At 37.7% G+C, this 22,381-nt stretch overlaps 1 protein-coding gene across 2 annotated transcripts in view; it reads right to left on the bottom strand.

Annotated features, from left to right (window-relative positions):
• tmtc2.L (transmembrane and tetratricopeptide repeat containing 2 L homeolog) overlaps positions 1–22,381 on the bottom strand; it is a 151,380-nt gene that overhangs the window by 91,371 nt on the left and 37,628 nt on the right. Inside the window, exon 2 of one of the 2 annotated variants that reach the window (XM_018252371.2) lies at positions 12,305–12,875. The exons of the other annotated variant lie outside the window; for it this stretch is intronic. Coding sequence (XP_018107860.1) covers positions 12,305–12,875 — 571 coding nt within the window. The remainder of the gene's footprint in view (positions 1–12,304; positions 12,876–22,381) is intronic. 2 annotated transcript variants of the gene reach the window in all.

The following is a 22,381-nucleotide window of genomic DNA, read 5'->3' as shown; positions in this document are numbered from 1 at the left end:
CATATAAAAGTGCAAAGCTTTAAAGCATTGATATGCCCTAAGCTGAAGCCTTGTCTGCCTAACTTTAGTTACTGCCCTGCCTTCATGCTTTTCAGAATTTATGTATAGACATTGTAAAAACAAATCTTCTTTGGATCTATTTTTGAATCCAGAAAAACAAAAACAATACAGATTGTCAACTCCTTAGCACAGTAGCAACAGGTTCATCACCCTCCATAATTTGCACCTAAAATCTAACTTACCCAATGAATTAAACACATAGAATTGTCAACCAAGTCTGATATACAAATCAGTAGAGAAAGAGCATGGTATGGGCAGAGACATTGATATAAGAATAAATGGATGTACCCTTGCTTTGCACATTTGCTTTGTGTAGAGTGCTTTATTCTAACAGGACTACAGACATCTATGCCTATGTAAGATACTGGACATGACAAGTGGCACCACTCACAAAGCCTGCCCCACACTGCCAGTCTCTGCCAAAGGTAAGTAATAAAGGGGTTTGATCAAAACTTCACATGCCATAGCACTGAAGGTTTAAGCAGGTTTATCAGTCATTATAAGTCATTGCCATATTGCAAGGGAAATGGGATCAGTCAAAAATTAAGAAGTGCCTAGTTAAATTATACACCTTTGAAGGTAACATTGTCAGAGTTTTTATGAAAGAAAAGCTTTGCAGATAATGGAATTCATACCTGCATATGGCAAATGATGAATATAAAAATGGCTTGTTCAGAGAGCTGCTCCGATCCATACAGTACCTATGTATACATAGATGCATTCACTTGTTCTTCGCTCACGTTCCAAGAATCTTAGTCCTGCTGGGAATTAACATGAATTTCAAGCCACTCAAAATGGGTCAGCATTGAATGCAAACCTGCCAAAAAGAAGACATACCTGTAGACAAGACCACCAGGCTACATAAAATTTCTTTCCCAAAAATGAAGTGTGGTAGGCACCATGGAGAGCTACTGGTTGATAAGACTTGCTTGCACCAGCGAATCATTGCAAAGCTTTACTTTCCACCATTAATACAAAGATCAAATATTGTGTCCCTTGATAAACCAAAATAAATGTAATGTTTCATCGCTAAAAGTATATTTTGCTAAATATATATAGGGATCAAAACATAACTATAATTCTAATTTAATATTTGAGATATACTGTTAAAAAAACAACCATGACAAATATGACTAATATTTTAATTGCAAGTACCTAGTATCAAATCAAAGGAACCTACTTTTTCAATATGTCCTAAAGAAATAATTAGTACAAATATTGACATTATATGTAAGATTTGAGGTTTCTTTGTATGACATACAGTTGTTTTACCACTCAGTTGTGGCAACTGTTCAAGCGACTTGGCCCACATATGAAAAAGACTAGCCAAGCCACAAGTAAAGTCACTGAAGGATGTATAATTGGGGAAGAAAAGATAGACAAAGGCACTTTATCTAGAAATGATACCAAACTATTGTTTATTGGCTTGGCACTTATTCACAGCCTCGTTGATAAATGCAAATGAGATCATTTACACTCCTAACACAAACACATATTTATTTCAACAGCAGAAACTGTATCAGCTGCAGGACCGCAACAAAGGTTCCAAACACACACAAACTGATAAAAAGCATTTACCAGCCACAAATAACTCAAACAGTTATAAGTAAAAGAGGTTAATAAATGGATCTAAGAAAGAAAATGCCACAATGCTTATGCTGCTTGTTTAAACCAAACAAAAAAAAAACCTGACTTTTACCATGATAAGCCTAACTCACACCATCCATCAGTCAGAAAATAGTAATCCATTTACCTGGGTGCTACCTTAAAAGAGCTGTATTATCCATTTATCCAAAAAGACAGGTGCACACCAGGATTTTTAAAGATAAAACTTCATATTTATTAGTTACATTAAAATAGAACCGGCCAACGTTTCGGTCTGTCTCTAAGACCTTTATCAAGACCCTGTTCACAGTAAAAACATCAGTGTTTAAATACCTAAAAACCCTCCCCTCTGATACAACCTTTTTCCTCGCCAGTTTGGACGTGGTGAGCTTATACACCATAATACCACATGAGGCCGGTATTGCGGCTGTAAGAAAGGCTCTCGAGGAATCTAACTCCTATACAGGCCCTCTTATTCCTTTTGTGTTAGAACTGTTGGAGCTAGCCTTAACATTGAATTATTTCCGCTTTGAAAGCTGCTTCTATTTGCAGGTGTCTGGGATGGCAATGGGGGCTGCCATGGCGCCCTCATATGCCAATCTATATATGCATTTGTATGAGCAACGCTTGATAATCCCTCAGTACGGTGAAAAAATGTTGTTTTTTCATCGTTATATCGATGATATGATTATCATCTGGCTTGGGTCTGTTGAGGAGTTTACAGGCATGGTCAACGACTTAAATTCACTGAACAGTCCAGTTAGATTCACGTTTGTAATTAATCCAAAGAAAATAATTTTCTGGATATTGAGTTGTCTGTGTATGACCAGGGCCTTGATTACACTTTGTTCAGAAAGCCTATAGAAGTTGTCATCCATCCACTATGAAGAGATCTCTTCCAATCTCACAATTCTGCAGAATAATCCGCAATAATTCATCAGAGCATCATACAGAACTCCAGTTGCGTGAGATGCAGTCTCGCTTTAAGGATCGTGGTTATCCAGATAGAGTTCTAGATAAGGCTCTTGTGGCAGCACGAAATAGGTCTAGCGATATAAGTACAATTAAGAAAATGTAACCGAGACTAGCCTTTTGTACCACTTTTAATGCGAGTACTAGCATATTAAATAGCTGTGTAAGGGACCATTGGAAGATTATTGAAGCTGATCCTGATCTATGTAAAGTGGCCTCTGGCCCTCCAATGATGTGCTATAAGCGTGGCACAAATCTGAGGGATCTTCTTGTTAAGAGTGATCCAACTGAGTGTTATTCTAAGAAATCTAGTGGATGGTTACGTGATTCGAAACTGGGCTGCTTTCGCTGCCCGAGTTGTACTTCATGTAGATATATGTCTCCGGGCACATCTTTCCTTCACCCTCAAACAGGGAAACGCCTCTCAATTAGACATCATATCACTTGCACTACCACCCATGTGATATACTTAATCACTTGTCCTTGTGGTCTTTCCTATGTAGGAAAAACCGACCAGACGCTGAGACTACGTATGGACGGACATCGTTCCGCCATTAGTACAGCATTTCGGGATGGTGTAACTATTAAACCTGTTGCAAAACATTTTCTTGAAAAGGGCCACAGACTTCCCACATTTAAATATATAGCCATAGACCACATTCCGCCCCTGAAGCGTGGGGGTGATAGGTCAAAAAAATTAACGCAAAGCATTTTGGATACGCAAATTGAATACTTTGGCCCCCTTAGGTTTAAATGAGCATTGCTCTTACCTGTGTTTCCTCAATCAACGGTAACTGTCTATATACAATGTTGCAAACTGTATATTTGTAACTTTATGCAATAATCTTTAACTTGTATTCCGTTTATCTATACTCTGTCTGCATACTTGCTACATTGATTACGGTATATGTTTCTGCTCTTTTGGTGCAGGTGTCTCTCTAGTCACGTGATTAAGTGGGCGTGCACAATGCGGTGAATGTCATGTTTTTAGGTATTTAAACACTGATGTTTTTACTGTGAACAGGGTCTTGATAAAGGTCTTAGAGACAGACCGAAACGTTGGCCGGTTCTATTTTAATGTAACTAATAAATATGAAGTTTTATCTTTAAAAATCCTGGTGTGCACCTGTCTTTTTGGATAAATATATATCTATATCTATATCTATATATCTATATATATATATCAGCAAATATTGCCCCATTTAACTAATATAGGTCTCTGTAAAGCACTGCATATCTTGACAGCGCTATATAAATAAATGATGATGATGATGATGTTATGGCTCCTGATTTCTACTTCCAGTAAAAAGGTAGTCATATCCAACATGAAACACACTCTATCCCCAGAGTTTAGGGATGGTTTGTCCAACCATCTTTTTTGGCACCATTTCTTTGAAATTTGATATTAGGAATTGGGGTCAAAGGATGGGCTCTCTGTGGGAAAACTTTGACAGGTTCTGAGTTTTTTTCAGCTTTTATCAGAGACTGGGTGGAGGGTGGTTGAGTGACGGGGGTCAGGATGATGGGGGTATTTTCCACAACACCTAGCCTTAGGGTTGAAACTGAAAGAAATGGAGCCTGAGTTTTTATGATATGGAAAACCTCATAAGGAGGCAGCTGTATGGCATGGTGCTTAGAGCCTTTTTCACTTTGACTTTGGGACTGTACTGGGTAAGAGATTAAGGTCTGCTTGAAGTTCCTAAATGGCCATAGACTCCATGGAAATATGCCGATAATGCCTGGTTAGCTTTCCAAGAGAAACATTTTGTTAAAAGGAACCCAAATTATAGGATAGGTTCTGTCCATGGGATTGTGGGAAGGAAGAGACCATGGACAACTTCCTGTTAGCGTGTCCAGTATCACATGCCCTGTATAGTCAAGTTCTGTCTGTCTTGGGAATAAGGAAATAAACTGTTCACATAATTTTTGAAGTTATAAGGTATTTTCTGTGGCTGATGAGATGTAACAAATCTTTGGGGAGGGAGGAGTGAACCATTGAACAGACTGTGAGGAAAATCCTAAAGGAGTTAAAGAAGTTTCTCTGTTAAAGACAATGTGACACTGTGGAGGGGGGATGATTTTGCTGGGCTGAGAAATTTCAACATTGATTAATTTTAAATCCTTCATTAAGCCAGCACTAGAGCCTCCCTAACTTAGTTATCACATTTGCATCCATTGGACTTTCAAACTTATTCTCATCCTTAACAGATGTGTTCTCTTATCAAATACAGTGACGTATGGCTTGGGACCCAGAAATCATTCCCTGTGCAATAAAAGGTCACTGTAATCACACTGAATGCAGTAAAATTTCTTGCTAGAATAGAAATTGGTAATTAAAACAAGGCACATAACTGGTTCTAAACCAATGTGACAAAAAAGGTTCTGAATCTGATCCCACTGCTTTATACTAGGAGGTAATTACTGTAGGTGCCACCTCCAGTTTCAACCCTTAACTTCTTTCAGCACCCCCTGCTGCCACTATTGTCTCCTATCTGTTTTCCTTCCCACAAGGAGTTTGCTCCTCATCCTGCTTCCATCAACTCTACCCATTTTTTGTTTTCATTTTCACCAAATAATGGCTGGATGATATGCTTCTCTGCAGAGTACAAATAACTTAAATGGATGCAACCATGTGTTTATGTATTAAAGCCTATTAACAAAATAAATTAATCATTGTTTATTAATTCTGTCTATCAAATCCCATATTGACTATATTGTTTTCATTATCATACAGAAGTCTGGTGGAAGGCACTCTCATTTCAGTCATTAAAGGGATACTGTCATGGGAAAACATTTTTTTTCAAAATGAATCAGTTAATAGTGCTGCTCCAGCAGAATTCTGCACTGAAATCTATTTCTCAAAAGAGCAAACAGATTTTTTTATATTCAATTTTGAAATCTGACATGGGGCTAGACATTTTGTCAATTTCCCAGCTGCCCCAAGTCATGTGACTTGTTCTCTGATAAACTTCAATCACTCTTTACTGCTGTACTGCAAGTTGGAGTGATATCACCCCCCTCCCTATTCCCCTCCAGCAGCTAAACAAATGAACAATGGGAAGGTAACCAGATAACAGCTCCCTAACACAAGATAACAGCTGCCTGGTAGATCTGAGAACAGCACTCAATAGTAAAAACCCATGTCCCACTGAGACACATTCAGTTACATTGAGAAGGAAAAACAGCAGCCTGCCAGAAAGCATTTCTCTCCTAAAGTGAAGGCACAAGTCACATGACCAGGGGCAGCTGGGAAATTGCCAAAATGTCTAGCCCCATGTCAGATTTCAAAATTGAATATAAAAAAATCTGTTTGCTCTTTTGAGAAATGGATTTCAGTGCAGAATTCTGCTGGAGCAGCACTATTAACTGATTCATTTTGAAAAAAATTTTTTTCCCATGACAGTATCCCTTTAAAGGCTTAGCAAATAAACTCATCAGGCACCAACTCTTTCATACTATAAACAGAAAAACATAACCTGCTGGCTTCAGAAACTTTGTCAAATTCTGTAAATTTTGTTTAATTTGCTAGTTTGTCAGTTTGATTATATACATAGTTGTATGGCAAGGGGAAAAAAGTCATTTTGTTATTATAATCACTCATTAATAAGGCTGCTTTATTTCAAGCAAAGTATTTAGGGAAACTGTAGGCTCCAAATAAAAGAAGGTCTAGCCCTGCTCGCTGTGCTGTTATTAGGGGGAACAATCATAATCCTATGGCTAAATGCACAGTTCCATAACTGTGATCTGATAAAGGCATGAATGATGTTTTTACATTTCAGCAAATAGGCTTATTTTCTCAGAACACCAGAAAAACCTCAACACATGTTCAACTTTAACTCCTTTCATACCTGCAAAAATTCTAAGCAGGGGATTTACTTAAAATTACAAGCAATTGGGGGCGCTGCACCAATGAGGCAAGTTGAGAAACTCGCCTCAGGCAGCAGAGCCCCGCTAGGGAACCAGGGGCGGCAAAAATTCCACCCCTAGAACTTTTACAGCCAAATTTCCAGTTTTCATACATACATAAAAGGCCTGTTTGTATATGCAGTATTGCAGCTAGCACAAGGTAAAGTGGCCATAGCCTTCAGTCAGATTCAGATCAGTGGTGGACCATATAAAACTAATCAAAATGTTTCTTACTCTGATTAAATGGCACACACAATGGATATTTATAATATCCAAATGGTCAAGTGCAGCTCAGCCAACAATCAGGGTTAATTTTAAGGGATACTGTCTGCACTGAAATCCATTTTAAAGGAGAAGGAAAGGTTAAAACTAAGTAAGCCTTATCAGAAAGGTACATCTAAATAAACCAGTAAACCCCCAAAGTAGTGCTGCTCTGAGTCCCCTGTCAAAAGAAACACTGCATTTCTTTCCTTCTATTGTGTACACATGGGCTTCTGTATCAGACTTCCTGCCTTCAGCTTAAACCTCATTGCCCTGGGCAAGAGCATGCTCAGTTTGCTCTTCTTCCCCTGCCCCCTCCCTTTTCTACTGTAATCTGAGCCCAGAGCAGGGAGAGACTCAGGCAGGAAGTGATGTCACACCACGTTAATGCTGCAGCTCCTATCCTAAACAAACAGAGAGCTTCTAGAGCTTTTTACTCAGGTATGGTAAAACATTCTACAGAATAAATATAGCATTCTAGCTTGCACTATTGCGGCTAATCTATTGGCAATAAAATGCCTCCGTAGCTTTCCTTCTCCTTTAAAAGAGAAAGCTGATTTATTTTTTTATATATTTAATTTTGACATGGGGCTAGACGTATTGTCAGTTTTGTAGGAGAACCCAGTCATGTGACTTGTGCTTTGTTACATTTCAGTCACTTTTTACTCCTGTACTGCAAGTTTGAGTGATATCACCCTCCCAGCAGCCTAACCACAGAACAATGGGAATGTAACCAGATAATAGATCCCTGGTAGAAATAAGAACAGCACTCAATCCAGGTCCCACTGTGGCACCTTCAGTTACATTGAATAGGAAAAACAATAGCCTGTCAGAAAGCAGTTCCATAGTGCAGCACTGGCTCTTTCCAAAAGCACATGACTAGGCAAAATGACCTGAGAGGGTTGCCTACACACTACTATTTCTAATGAAAAAAATACACTTATTGTTTTAGGAACTCGATTTTATATGGTACAGTGAATTATTTGCAGTGTAAACAGTCAGTGCCGTAACTAGAGGGGGGGTGGCGGGCTCTGGTGCATGACGCGCAGACGGGCCCCACCCCCCCACCGTACACGATGGATTTCACTGGCGAGCGGGCTGCGGGCCCTGGTCCACTTGCACCCCCTGCTCCCCCGGTAGTTCCGCCACAGTGTAAACAGTGTAATTTAGAAATAAAAACAACACCGTAAAAATCATGACAGAATCCCTTTAGGGCAATGGTACATTAGGAGATTAATTGCTAGTGATAAATCTCTGCATCTGCGGGTGACTAATCTCCTGAAATCTCCAGTAAAAGCTTTCCCATAGACAATAATGTGAATCGCTGGTGGTAAAACCTATGTATTGCTTCAGTCTCCCAAAATTGCTTGAAACTGCTATAAGAGGAAACTTTCTCCGTATATCTCATGTGCCAGGTGTTCATACCCCCGGGTCCCATTGGGGCGAGGACTGCATCAGTTTGTTGATGCAGTCCTTGCCCGATGGCCTTTATCCCTATTATAGTGATCCAATAGTTTGGAAAAATCCATATGACAACCTCACAACCTTACAGAACTATATGGCTGCTTCCAAGGTGCCAGGTGTTCATACCCCTAGACCAACATTTAAAAAGGGAATGCAATGCTAATCCAAGGATCCAAAATTAAACTCACCATGGATATTTTGTGAGCTGGGTGCAAGAGTCCCAGAGTTACACAATAACTTAACTTCAAATTAGGCAGTAACTCACCCAATTGACATGGTGGTCTGGGTGCCAATGCCCCAAACCCATAGCCAGGGGAGAAGTCACAAACTTGATCTGTAAAAGGCTTAGACACCTGACAAAGGTTAAAATCTCTTATTCCATATCAAACATTAAAAGGCTGTTGCCATGCATGGATTCATAGATGTGCAAATCTATCACAATCTATTGCCTTAAATAATCACAATAGGAACCATTATTGTAAAGTGCCTCTAGCAAAGAAGTGAAGGATTTTTTTTAGTCTCAATAGACGAGTTATAAAAACTGTACAAGTTCAGTAAATGTGAATTACATATGTTCAATTATGTATTGTGGAACACTTAACAAATCTTAAACTCAAAGCAGTTAAAAGGCCGTGCATTTATTCCACTTTTTCCATCTAAGATTGTTTTCGCTTTTCCTTTACAGAGGGAATGAATAAGTATGCATGGCAATGTTTCCAAAATCCGTTTGTCATCGGCTTCTGTTAAATCTTTGGCCATGTACCATTAAACAGCCAAGTTTCCATGACAAATGAAGGCATGCCATTATTTCATTTTATCAAGGAACAATTCTATCCTATTTTAGTGAACGGAATGTTATCAGCAGACTTAATAAATGCCAAAATAAACATGAATGCCTGTGAATTCATTCATTTCTATTAATTAGCATAATTCCATATTTAACTATTAACAAAACAGATCAGATAACCGGCTGTTATAGCAACTATAAGTAGATACGTAAGTATGAAAAAAAAAAAATTACTTGTTTAATCTCAATCAACCCACAGTGTAAATCTGCACTTTTTAATAGAATTGCAAGGAGAACTAGAAATCATTATAGGAATGTTAAGAAATTAACATTTCTATATGTCTCCCATGTTTCATATATCGAAACTGCATTTTGGGACCACACATTGCAAAGTTTCCTTAGGGGAATGTGTTTGAAATGTGCAATCTGTACATTGTGCAAATAGGTGCAACTGATGTGCCTAGAGCACAAATGTTCTCTTTACAACTAGGAGAGTTAGTACAATGGTCTCCATGTCTGGACTGTGCTTTGCACATGAAATGCAAGAGCAAAGGCAGTGTCTACTTCAAGGTTGGTGTTCGGGTCCGAGAAAACTGGAATCTTGGGTTGGCAGGACACTGGGAAAAAAACAGGTGGGCCCCATCATTAAAGGCAGGAGGACGTAGCAGGTATGCAGGGCAGGTGCAGTTACTGCAGGCAGATGGTGACAAGAAGAGTTCTCGAATGGGGTGGGGGGCCCTGAGATGGCAGCCCTAGTGGGTCCCGGATGCCCTAGTCCAACACAGTTAAGCCTCATATTATGTTTAATATGTAGCATACATATTTCCATACATAGCATTGATAGGAAGCATGGGGGGAAAATAGGTATTAAATGCTATGTGTGCCTTAAGTTGGGGTTTTATAAAGACTTTTTTCTGACATACCCCCTTCTTGCCAGATACGTAGTTAATCCTGAAATTTGCCTTGATTTAGGAGCAGGTATGTCTATGTGCCTGCAAGTGTGCGGACAGTACATTTACAAGGGCTCCTCCATAAATGAAACAAAGGACGAAAACACCTATTATACATGTTCTGTCATACACTGGCACCCTTTTACCACCATCCTTATTTAATTTTTGAACAAAGCAAATTCTTCTAGATGAATACAGAATGAAATGACTTTATGGTATCAGGCTAACAGAGCATATAGAAGCCATCTGGGTGGAACAGCTCTTTGGAAACAACAAATTACAAATAGCAACTGCATGTCAGCCATTGTGTTTACTGATACTGGGTGCCTGCTGACAACAAGTCATTAAAGCACAGCATGACCCCAATTTCACACTGATTCCTTGTCCTTTCAGGAACATAGTAACAGGATGCTTGAGTAAGCCAAAAACTGAGATTTCATGCAGCATTCACCTGCATTACAGAATAAGCATGATTCTAACTTCACAAACAATTATACAATCTACGGTCAAATGGACACAAAAGCTTGCCTAAAGTAGTTTCACAACTGCCAAACCCAGGAATAGTTTATATGAAAGCTTGCAATATAAGGACTGAACTAGGAGATCATCTGGTTGTAACAAATCTGAGCCGAATATAAGAAAGTGTGGATATTTCAAGCTCGTATTCAGGGGTTGACATGCACATATGATCAGCCTCTTCTTTGGAAACTATATGATCTCTGTGTATATAACCTACTTTAGCCCCATACTCAGGTTCCATTTATACCCATTTTTAACTAAGTCTGCTTAAACACGTTCAACTTAATTAATGTGAATTTGCCCACCCTATCAATATGTATAAAAGCATCTCTGGCATTTCTGCTGTATCACTAGGTTAACCAGACTTGAGCGGCAGTCCCAGTTATACTCTTGAAATGGGGCAATCTATTGCTGTGTGCCATCAAAATGCTACTTGAAAATTTTGCACACTCACATGTAACGAAAGTCCAAGTAAAATTAATTGGTAAACAAAACAAACGAACCAGACGTTAAGCCAGATGTCCACATTGTCTGCTGGCTCTGGGTATAGCCTGTAGTGAACACTGGGAATGATCCAAGATAAGAACAGGAAAGGGGATTACTGAAGAGGTTGCAAGGACACAAGAGAAATGAGGACAGTGAAAACTCAAGTTAACCCTTTCATTTACACAACTAAATTACATACTGTATGTGCTTTTGCAAAAAGAAGCATCTTACAATGCAAATCACTCTCTAAATAGATAAGACAGTAAACAAGAACACTAAGAATAGAATTAGAATAAAATGTATTAATAGACTCACACTAGTCTTTGCTTTTCCTACCCAGAATAGAGATAAATCTGCTACTGCACATGTTAATACTTAAAATATTTATTCAAAACAGCATGTTGTTCCATGGGTACTATTTATCTTCACTGTCATAAAAACCGAATGCATAAACCAGTGCGGGAACAAAAGGCTGTATTCACACTACTGAATAACTGAACAAAATTAAATGCGATGGTGAATGTCATAACATGTCTTCACATGCGAAAGAAACACATTTTTTTCAGGTTTTAAACTAAAATATATGTCTTATAAATGCTTTATTTTCTTTATAGTATTCTGATTCCGTAACTAGGCAAGTCAGGGAAACTGCCCCTTACATAACCACCTGCAAAACTATTGATTTGGTTTAAAGGGGACCTGTCACCCAGACATAAAAAGCTGTATAATAAAAGTCCTTTTCAAATTAAATATGAAATCCAAATTCTTTTTTTATTAAAGCATTAATAGTTGTTGTAAACTCATTTAAAAATCTCAGCTGTCAATCAAAGATTGCCTGCCCCTCCTCTATGCCTTAGGCATAGAGACGGGGCAGGCAATTACTTTCACTTTCCATTCAGCACTTCCTAGATGTCACTGCTCTCCCCACATTCCCCCGTTCTCTTCACCATTTAATTGTGTAACCAGGACATGGGGATGGACATCGGGTCCCCCATTCTGGTGCACAAACAAGATTATGAGATGATGGAAGGCTTGCCTTAATAACAGTGTCCACAAAATGGCTCCTGCCTGCTTGCTATAATTATGAATTTCCAGACTGAAGGAAACAAGATTCAAATAATTTATATAGTGTAATTAAAGTTCATTTTGCTCCACTGGGGCAGGTACCGATACTGGCAATATAAATGTAAAGGATAATATAAAACTTTCAAAATCATACTAGAATCAGATTTTTATTCAGTGGGAATTCTGCCTGGGTTTTACACTGGATCAATTGAGAAGAGTATTTACTTACCTTAAGGACAAGAGAAAAGATTTGATTAATCTTTAATTTATGGAAAACAAATATATCATAGACAGCAGAAACTGCTAAAACAGTGACGCCCTGCTCCTTCCACAGCATGCTACAAGCTGCCCAAAATCCAGCACAAAGAATCCAACACCAGCTGCTGAGTGAGTATCCTCGGGTTGAGCAATGTTTCATGTAGCACAGCAAGGAGAGCAGAAAGAAGACTCCTGCACCCACATCAGCCCTTCCAACAATTCCTGCAACAGCTTCTGTATGTATCGGGTGGGAAGCAAACAAAAGGCCTGCAATAAGAGTCCAGCATCCACTTCCAAAAAGTACTTTGCAGAAGTTGGTGAAGAGGCCTGTGGCTGCAGAATGCAATAAAACATTTACAAGATGATAGCTCCAGGGATCCAGACCTCCAAATAAGTAGTTAAGGCGAAATGACAATGTGCATAATGGGCGATAGGATTTATGGCTCCCACTGTGTGTAAGCACGGTCCCCCAAAAGTCATTAAAGAAGATGTGGTTCCATGGTGTTTCTGGCAGAAGATCCTGATTAGTCTTGATGGCCCGGCTAAAGCAACAATAAAAAGGAACAAATTAGTTAAGTGTTTAACAAGGTACAGAATAATTGGGCAGGAGCATACTGTAGATCTTCGATGTTTAGAATATTTATCACCAGAATTATCGTGCATCCTTCGCAAATATAGACTTTTAAATGGAAATATAAAGCAACAGTTCTAAAGTTCCAATGTTTTTAAAGTACGTTTTACAATATACATCTTATCTCAGACTCACAAGACATTTTAAAACGTTGATATTTGTAAAGCCGTATCCAACCACAAAAGCCTACAAAGGCTGCAATTGGAAACACAGGCCTCAATATAATTGTAGGAAATAAACAGATGCTGTTAAAGTGAACAAACAAGTCATATATTTAAAGATTATTTTTTTTTCTCCCCTGAATGAAATTAATTTACAAATCTATATGAGCAATATTCGGTTCAAATAAGATGCAAAAAGCAAATTGAATTTTGGGGTCAGTTTGTTCTGAGCAGTTCACACAATTTCTGCGGTTGAAGAAAAAAAAAAAAACTTGGTTAGACTATTAAATTAATGTTACATTGCATGATTCTGGATCAGGTTTTATAGTGTGCTTTATACATGATCTATGTCTTGTGCTCATTTAAACCTGATCCCAGCTATTTCTCTGAAAACTTGCATGGCACATCTGGCCATACTTTCCACAGCTGATATTTTGGCAAAGTGATAGAAACTCTAGGAGTCTAGGGCCTACGTATGAATGCTGGGCACAACACAGAGTGTAGAACTACACTTATAAAATGCCATAAACAACTACACTTCTGCAGACTTCTGCTTATCTATTCAAGCACTGCCTGCTAATTTGCTGGCTATGCCTCCTTTGAAGTATGGGGTGCAAGGAAAGGAACACCTGCCTTTACCAAGCAACTGGAGGGTATGTCAATTGTAAACCCATGTCTATCCAGCTACCCCTTCCCTCACAGGCACCATTTTTCTAATTGGCATTTAAGTTTCCAACTTTGCTATCTGCCCCCAAGGCACAACTATGCTGGAGTTATGAGAAGTAATGTTGCACTGTGGATAATAAATAACTGCAAATTGCGCTGATTTTGGAATTTCTTCTGCACAAACAGCCCTAACTTTGCTAACCTAAACCAGATGAGGTTGAATGGAATCCATCCACAGACTAATGGTGGTAAATACAGCTAAAATCTGTTGCATAATTGGTTACAAAATACAATTTTAACATGTCAGAAAAAAAATAAAAATAATTCATCTGTACTGAAAACCAACAGCACTGCATTATCATGTAGGTCTAAATGGCAATTTACTAAAACGAACTAAAATGCATTTTAACTCATCTAGATTTGAGCCGGTTAGCTCAGCTGGATGAAAAGAGAACACTCTGTATATGCTGAACACTACAATGAATTGAAATTAGTATTTTCCCGGTTTAACAATTAGCCACACACCCACAGACCATGTGGAATAATTACCAGGAACCTCTGTGATGGAATATATACAGTAGAACCCCCATTTCATATCCCCTGATTTTAAGTTGTCCCTCATTGTACATTGTTGTTTTGTGTTCCCACCTATATATTATGCATAATACATTTCCCTGATTTTACATCATTTTTTATGGTCCCATGAAAAAACATAAAATGGGGGTTCTACTGTAGTTAGTGTATTATAAATAGAATTGTTGTTAATTACATCTAAATGGAACAAAAACAACCCTTAAGTGTAACAAGAACGAATGTGTCCTCTTATCAACTAAACGATAATTGTAACTAAAATGAAGTTAATAATCCGTTACATGATTGAGGGGATATGTTGAAAATAAAAAAAAGTCAATAAGGATTTCATTAGAAGTCTTATGCTGTTTTATAGTGGCTATTAGCTGATCTGCAGTAACAGAATAGACATTAATAAATAAAAATATAGATCCTATATTCCACGTTAACTGCAGATTTTTTTTCATTTTTCCATTCCTCTGGTCAGAGCAAGCAGCTAGTTCTTGTAGCATTGCACTGAACAATGACAATGCCCTGTTGTATATGCCCAGGTGCTTAAATGGGCATGATAGTGGCATCTATGTTAAGGGCTTATGTCTCCAGAAAGGTGAAGTAAGTTGAACTACTAGCAGCATATTATTTAAAAGGTATTTTATAATCTGTAACTTGAAGCTGCTAAATCCTGTCTAATTAACTTAAATAGGGAGAAACTATTCTTTGGTTTACTTGCCCTTTAAGAAGGTCACCATAAAGAAACAGCGCAGGGCAGAAAGGGAAATAAAGGACTAATGTGACCAAAGGAGGCTTTGCCTGAATGAACTGTAAGCAGATGGAAATTACCAATTTTACTCTCAATATAAATAGTTTTATGGTAAATTTAGGTAAAATGTTCAAGTCCATTAAGCAGCAGTGTCTTGTGTTTTGGGCAGATGTCTGCTTCAAATATCTCAGTGGGTGGGTATTAACTGTTCTACAGCAGGATGTCTATAAGAGCCAGGGAGTAGAGATGAGCACAGCATTTTACAAAGGCCATGAACAACCAAGTTACATTTGTCCATTTGAATTGAATGCACTTGAATATATGTACAAGAGTGCCCCATTCATAAACTCTCACATTCTTTTGTATAAATGTAAATGGAACAGGCCAGAAAAAGCTTAACAGCTCCCATGTACTCAGCATTGCTGAATAATATTTTTTATTAGCACACGGCCTTATTTGGAACAGCACACCTAGCCAGACAAAGCCTGATTCTTAAAATGAAGCAAATGTGACAAAGCCCTTAGTAAATTGCTTCCAGCTATCTCATTTGCAGCTCTGCGTTTTATACCGGATGGAAAATTGGATGAGCTGAAATATACGGTTTTGTCAATACAGCCAAAATTGACTGCTGGCACAAATGAGAAGCGTTCCTTTTAGTGAGAAGCAAATATATGCAAGGTGTCACAAAGCCTGCATTACATTAGAAAGGGACACTTTTTTGTTATCAAATAGAAAACAACAGCATTCAGTGAAGCTTTCCATGCCTCTGTCAAAGCAATGACTGATGAGAAACAAATCACCCGGCCTGAAAGCTGGCAGGAACCCACTTTTACTTGGGTTGGAAAGTATCATTTTACAGCTCCTGTTGGCCCCTGTTCTACAATGCAAACCAGTATATGAAAGTCAGAGAGCAGAGAGTATTTAAAGGCAAAACCACCAGCTATTTTGTCAGCATAAAAACAAATGGTTCATGGTCAGGTGACTGAATTTGACAATATGGCCATATTTTTTTTGGGCTGTCAAGATATTTCAATTGCATTTAAAAACAATCTTATTAACTAAATCATCTACATAGCACAGATGCAAAACAGATCTACCTTGTGAAATACTGAATTTGGTGCCAGTTTTTTGTCATTTCCAGGCCTTGCACTTTGTATATTAGGATTGAAAAAATAAAACACCAAACTGCCGCTAAAATTTTCCCGGGGATGAAACTAAATAAAAGGAAAATCACTATTACAACAGCATATAGCGTTGCAATATAGTGGGAACTCATCCCATTTTACTTTATGTGAATAAAATAAATAGCCCATCTCTAACCACAGCCAGTCAACCCCCATTTTCCCCATATGAAGGCACTACCAGCAATGATTTTACAAATCAGCAAATAGAAAAGCATGCTTGGGCAGCTGCAGAAATGTTAGCCACTGTTACCCAAAAAACACTAACATCAAATGCTTCACTTTATTTTACACCATTACTGTAAGTCATATAATATGTAGAATTAGAAAGGAGTTTTAGCTGTTACCCAAAATGTCACTATTAGTATGAGTAACTATAAGGTATGGGTAAAAACTTGCTTTCTGATCTTGTGTCTGCTCCTTGTAACACTATCAAAACAGAAGGGCAGCTGTGCTGTTTGATCATAGTCAATGCTCATGAACAATCAAAATCAGAAAGACTTTCTTAACCCAACCTTAGCTGCTTTAAATTTTTTTCTTTCAATTATGTGCTTTGTTTTGGGCCAGATTCCGGTCTGTGAGTTTAAATAAACATGTCGCTCAGTAAAACAATTCATATGATTTAAAAATTGTGCTTCCTTCAGGATCAATGCAGAAAGAATTCCTAAAAAGGGCCTTTAAGTAAGATGCTCCTCAGATTGACGAATAGCCTTCATACTGTAAGTTTCATTATGTAAATAGTTTTACTGATCCTAAAAACATGAGGGCAAAATTACTGTTGGGAATAAAAGGTGTTAGTCATTGCATTGATTCATGTTATACAAGGAACTTTAATCTATGTACTGCTTAAAATGCATTTATGGTTGATGCTTAGCTTCCAGTAATACCATGGTTTAAGGGTAATAAATGGAGAGAACATTAGTTAGTAACTGAAATTTGCTTTGGCCTGTGTGCCAATCCTTGTCTTCCATGTCAAAGCCTCAGGATCTTCAAACTCCTTTTCCACATTGCAGATATGGGCTCTATATACTTGGTAACTGGTGTTTTCCAAAAAAAATCTTTTTTTTTTGTCATTTGGATCATAATACCATAACTCTACAAAGAAACAACATTTAAAAATGAAAATAAGCCCAAAAGGATTGTTTTGCCACCAATAAGAATTTATTATTTTAGTCACCATCAAGTACAAGGTGCTGTTTTATTATTACAGAGAAAAAGGAAATTATTGAGCTCATGATTTGCTTAAAATAGACTCTGTGGAAAATGGACTCCGTTGAAGATGGCCTTTGTGTCTTTAGATAAGTCATTATAAACATTGGGACACTGCTTCAAAGATGTTGGAAATCAGAGAAAAACAAATGCAACTGAATCAAATATTAACTGGTTACTAAACTAATTAAATAGGAGGGGGAAACATCTCACAGTCAGCGTTATCTTACAATTAGCCCAATTAGTCTAATTAATTCTGTTCTCATGACTATTATACAAAAACTGCAGGCTAAAAGTATCATTTCACATGACAAATGTCCAGATTATAGTTCACATTAATTAGAAAATTAAATAATTTGCACTCAACAAATTTTAATGAGCAGTTTTAGAGACAAAAAATGACAAGTATTGCCATCTATGAAGGACAATCAAAACGCAAAAGAGACCACTTTTACGTTTTTTTTTATCACAGAACAGCAACTCATTTTCATTCAAGATAGCCCCTTAATGCTCTCGTATTTAGGCTCCATGGTAACGTGCTGTTTTTTTTTTCTGCTGTTACAGAGTTTCTATAGGGAAAAGGAGGAACAGGAAGATCAGCTGGGATAAATACACAAGCTCAGGATACATTCTTTTCCATAACATCCCTAGGAGGAGGCAATAACTCCTAATTTGGGATGTCACTTCTTTCTCACAGATAACTCCTGAATGCATGTCATTTCCTTGCTGAAAGAAGAAAATTCATTACATGGCAAGCTGAGGTGAGTGGGGGGAGAAAGATTAATTCCTATTTCAAACAGACAAAGGACAAGCTGAATTTTCAAGTGACAGCATAAGAAAAGGAAGAAACAAAGGGCTGGGTTTAGTGGTGCACGGAGAGCTGGTAATAGCTGTACAAACAAGGACAAACTGTGTCCTGTCCCATAGTCAGCAACCAATTCTGATGGGAAACCACCAAGTACAAGCCACGTGAGCTTAATTATTCCCCGTCAACTGCCACATTTGTAATGACAAAGGAGACAAACACTTTTCTGCTACAAAGACCGCAATGAACTTTTGACAACGGAGAGCAAAAAGGTATTCACATGAACGTAAGGGGAAGCGCCAAATTCCCAATACTGTTTAAATAGAAAGATCCTGGCTTCTTTAGCTACATTATTGGCATGCAAATGCTGAATTTGTTTCTTTGTCAGAGATTTCATTATATAAAGATGAAAAAAATATTGTTTAGTGCTCTATATTTTATACCTGTCTTTTTTTGGTGATTTTTTTGCCCACAATGAAAATCCATCATGGGTTGAAATGTCTTTGAATTGTCCTACAAAAAGAGCTGTACATCTATGAATTAAAGTTTTAACCAGCGTGCAATCTTTTTCACAAGTCTTTATATATTGTAAAGACACAATAAAATGTATTCAATATATTCAAATAAAGTGTATCTCAATTATTTTTGTTCTCTAGTCGAATGACACATTTGCTTATTATATCCATGGAATGGTTATGGATATAAATCAAGAAAATACCCTATTAATAAATATGATTAAGTCTCACAATAAAGTCATTAAAATTCAAGGGCATGATTTATGAACCAGCAAAAGTGACTACATACATTTGAACATATATTTAATTAAGAGCAGCTCCAGACATTTTGCACTTAGCTCACTTTTCACGTACTGTGAAGTTGGCCTGTATTCTCCAGGGGGCCACAAGCACAGTGTACCATGCTCAATCTACATATGTGCATGATATCACTGGAAAGGATAGCCCCAGTCAAGCTTGTTCCCATAGGTAACATCTAGGGGGTAAAGCATAATAAATTGGTATTCAACAGAACTCCTGCAGCTGCCCTCCTATGCCTTAGAATCAATGAATTTGGTTCAGATTTCATAAATGTATTCTGTAAGTTCAGTTGTTATTTCTGCCTTACCCAAATCTCCTTTACCATCATACCTAAACTTAGTTGTAATCAATAGAAACAAGCTTTTCAAATGAAAGGGTAAATGCTTCTGAAATGAGGGAGCACAGAGAACATCAGAAAGTATTGGAAAGAATGTAAAATGGAAATATTCATTGATATTTTAAAGTTAATGTGCATGGACACACATTAGGATATACTGTACATTAAGTATTCATTTTTTTTGTTACAATACCTTTACAGGTAGATCCTAGAATATACATTAGTAAAGTAATATACCAGCCTAACTAATATCCACAGTATATAAAATAAACCAAATGAATACTTTATTTAAATCAATAAACTGTACATCATTTACCTATAACGAATATTTTACAACTTTATTTTCTATGGTTATTTAGGGGATATTGGAAATAGAGGTCACAGGCATTAATATGCTTATTACAGCTGATTGCTTGTGACTTTGTGTTTTATCTTCCCACTAACTGTTCAAATCCCAAGAAGTTGCATGTTGGTTATGGCACACTGGGAGATTTGTCACCCATGGGTGGTGAATTTTGTGCAATAGAACATTTGAATTAAGTAACTGCCAGAAAATGTAAGGCAAAAATGCCATTTTTTTCGACAGTTAAGCAAGTGATATGTTTTAGTGCAGGAGATTCCCATTGACACCGTTACAAAGGTATTTTTGGGAGGTTTGTTACCCATGTGTACAAAGTTGCCGCACCAATGAGCCTAGTTGATAAATTCTCTCAGAAGAACGGCAGTATACACAAGTTACCATGGGCAGCGAGAAGCCAGATTTCTGACAACAACTCGGAACCCCTCTGATGCTGCAAAGTTGAGCACAAAATGGAAAGTGTGGGGCCGCACAGCTCAGGGCAGCAGAAAGTTAAGGTTCACCCCTGACTCACCTTAACTGTGAAAGTGTTTTGTTTTTTTTCCTGCCTATGATTTGCAGCTGAACAGGTGAAAAAAAACTGGAATCTGTCCTTCTACTACAAAAAAACAACCCTATCTAACATAATTCAAAAATAAAAAATGGATGTAAACTTTTTTTTTTTTTTTTTAAAGGCAGAGCTGTAATATGAGGACAAATATGACAAATATGATATGTGTTGCTTCTAATAAAGAATATAAATGCTTTCATTATACCCTTGACTGTAAATGTCCTGTTTTTCATTGTAATCTGGCTCACTAAGCATGCCTCTAACCGCTTTTCTTAATTAAATGAGCAAAGAGGAAGAAACTATGTGTAACCAAAAAGTGGAAAAATCAGCTTATAAAGCAATAGCCTATAACATTTGATTTGAAACATATTCTATTTCATTAGACTGCATCTGAAAATGCCTGCTTTTTGGTTCTCTGAAAGTCTACCTTGTAAACACACTTTCAGCAAAGATAAAAACATGCATTTACTTAAATGGATTTTAAAGTTAGCCTTTGTCTACTTGAAAAGAAAAGGTCAGGACACAAGGGGAAAAGAAAGGTTAGCAGTGTTTACAAAAAAACATCTAGGAACCTGTTAGGAGACCCTTTGTGTCTTTATAAGGGAGAAACCAAATACGTAAGTATTGATTCAGCTGGTCAAAGAACAGTTTTATTGGCAACACCTGACAGTGCAGCTCCAAACATGGAAATAGACATGTTCTCATTTCTCTCTAACAAAATTGCCAACCCCCGTGAATATATACTTGCTGCTTCGTAAGTAGAGTCAGGTTCTAATACTCTATATCACCAATGGAATTTGAGCACTCTTTTCTTTTACAGATAACTTTTACGTAAAGTACTTTTTGGCCTAATTCTGTTCATTATCTCAAAGTGTTTTATATTCCATAAAATGTTTATATAAGGGGTCATTTAGGAAAAAGAACATTAGACATCTGCTTGGGAGAGTAGGGTCCCAACACATATCCCTAAGTGAGCAGCACTTAGTGGACTTAGGAAGTGTGAGATAAAAAAGTATTCAAATCAAAAATACAGTAGAAAATAAACTGAGATACATACAAGGGAATGTAATAAAAGTCGCTAACGGAAAAATTATTCACAATGCAAAAAGTTTTGCCTTTGCGTGAGCAAATTTTGCTTTGCTTGAATTTAACATAGCTTTTGCAAACCCAGAAAATGTTTAGCAGCCATTTCCGACAGTGGAAGACCTTTGCGAATTTTATAATTTGCGCCAATGCGCAGTCAATGAAATAAAACTTCTTAATGAAAAAGTCGTTCTGTTTGCTCCAAATGATTACGACACCTTCAAGCACTTCTTAAGAGTGGGCAATTAAAATTCACAATGCACAATTAAAATTCGCAATGTAATAACAGTTTCAGGAACAATATTGCATTGCGAGATTTTTAGTCTTATTGGTGCGAATTGTTTTGCTCTTTGCGACTTTAATTACATTCCCCCCAAATATCCACTCTGTCCCACATATTGTCACCATATTATCTCCTTACATTTCAGCATTCTTCCATGTGCATTCCCTCCTTTCTTCTGCAGGCATTCTAATTCTTTCCCACACATTCTCACCACTCCATCAGGCACATTCTCATCATACAAACCTAAACATTCTCCTTATACTGTGCTCCATACTCTCATGGTAATATCATGTTCTCATTAAAATATATTATACTCTCATGATTCTCAGCTACAGTCAGGTGATCCAGGGTAACCATTTGGGAGGTTTAACCTTGAAGGAAGCAAGTCGCAGGTAAAAGTATTGCCTGTGTAAAATGTATAATGAAGCAGTAGAATCAGTTAGTCAGTGTAGGACTAGCCAGATTAGGGTTATCCTCAATGTACCCGAACAGGAGGGCCTGGACCCTGGGGTCAGCTTGCTCTATACAGGCCTGGATTTGTGGAAAGGCCACCAAGGACTGGGCCTAGGGTGGCAGGATTTAAGGGGGCGGCATGCCGCCCAACCATATCCACACTGGCCCAGAAAGACTTGGGTTGCA

This window comes from Xenopus laevis, chromosome 3L (assembly GCF_017654675.1).
Source record: "Xenopus laevis strain J_2021 chromosome 3L, Xenopus_laevis_v10.1, whole genome shotgun sequence".
Lineage (NCBI taxonomy): Eukaryota > Metazoa > Chordata > Amphibia > Anura > Pipidae > Xenopus > Xenopus laevis.
Note: the sequence above shows the minus strand (reverse complement) of the source record. Positions and strands in the feature narration are given on the sequence as shown.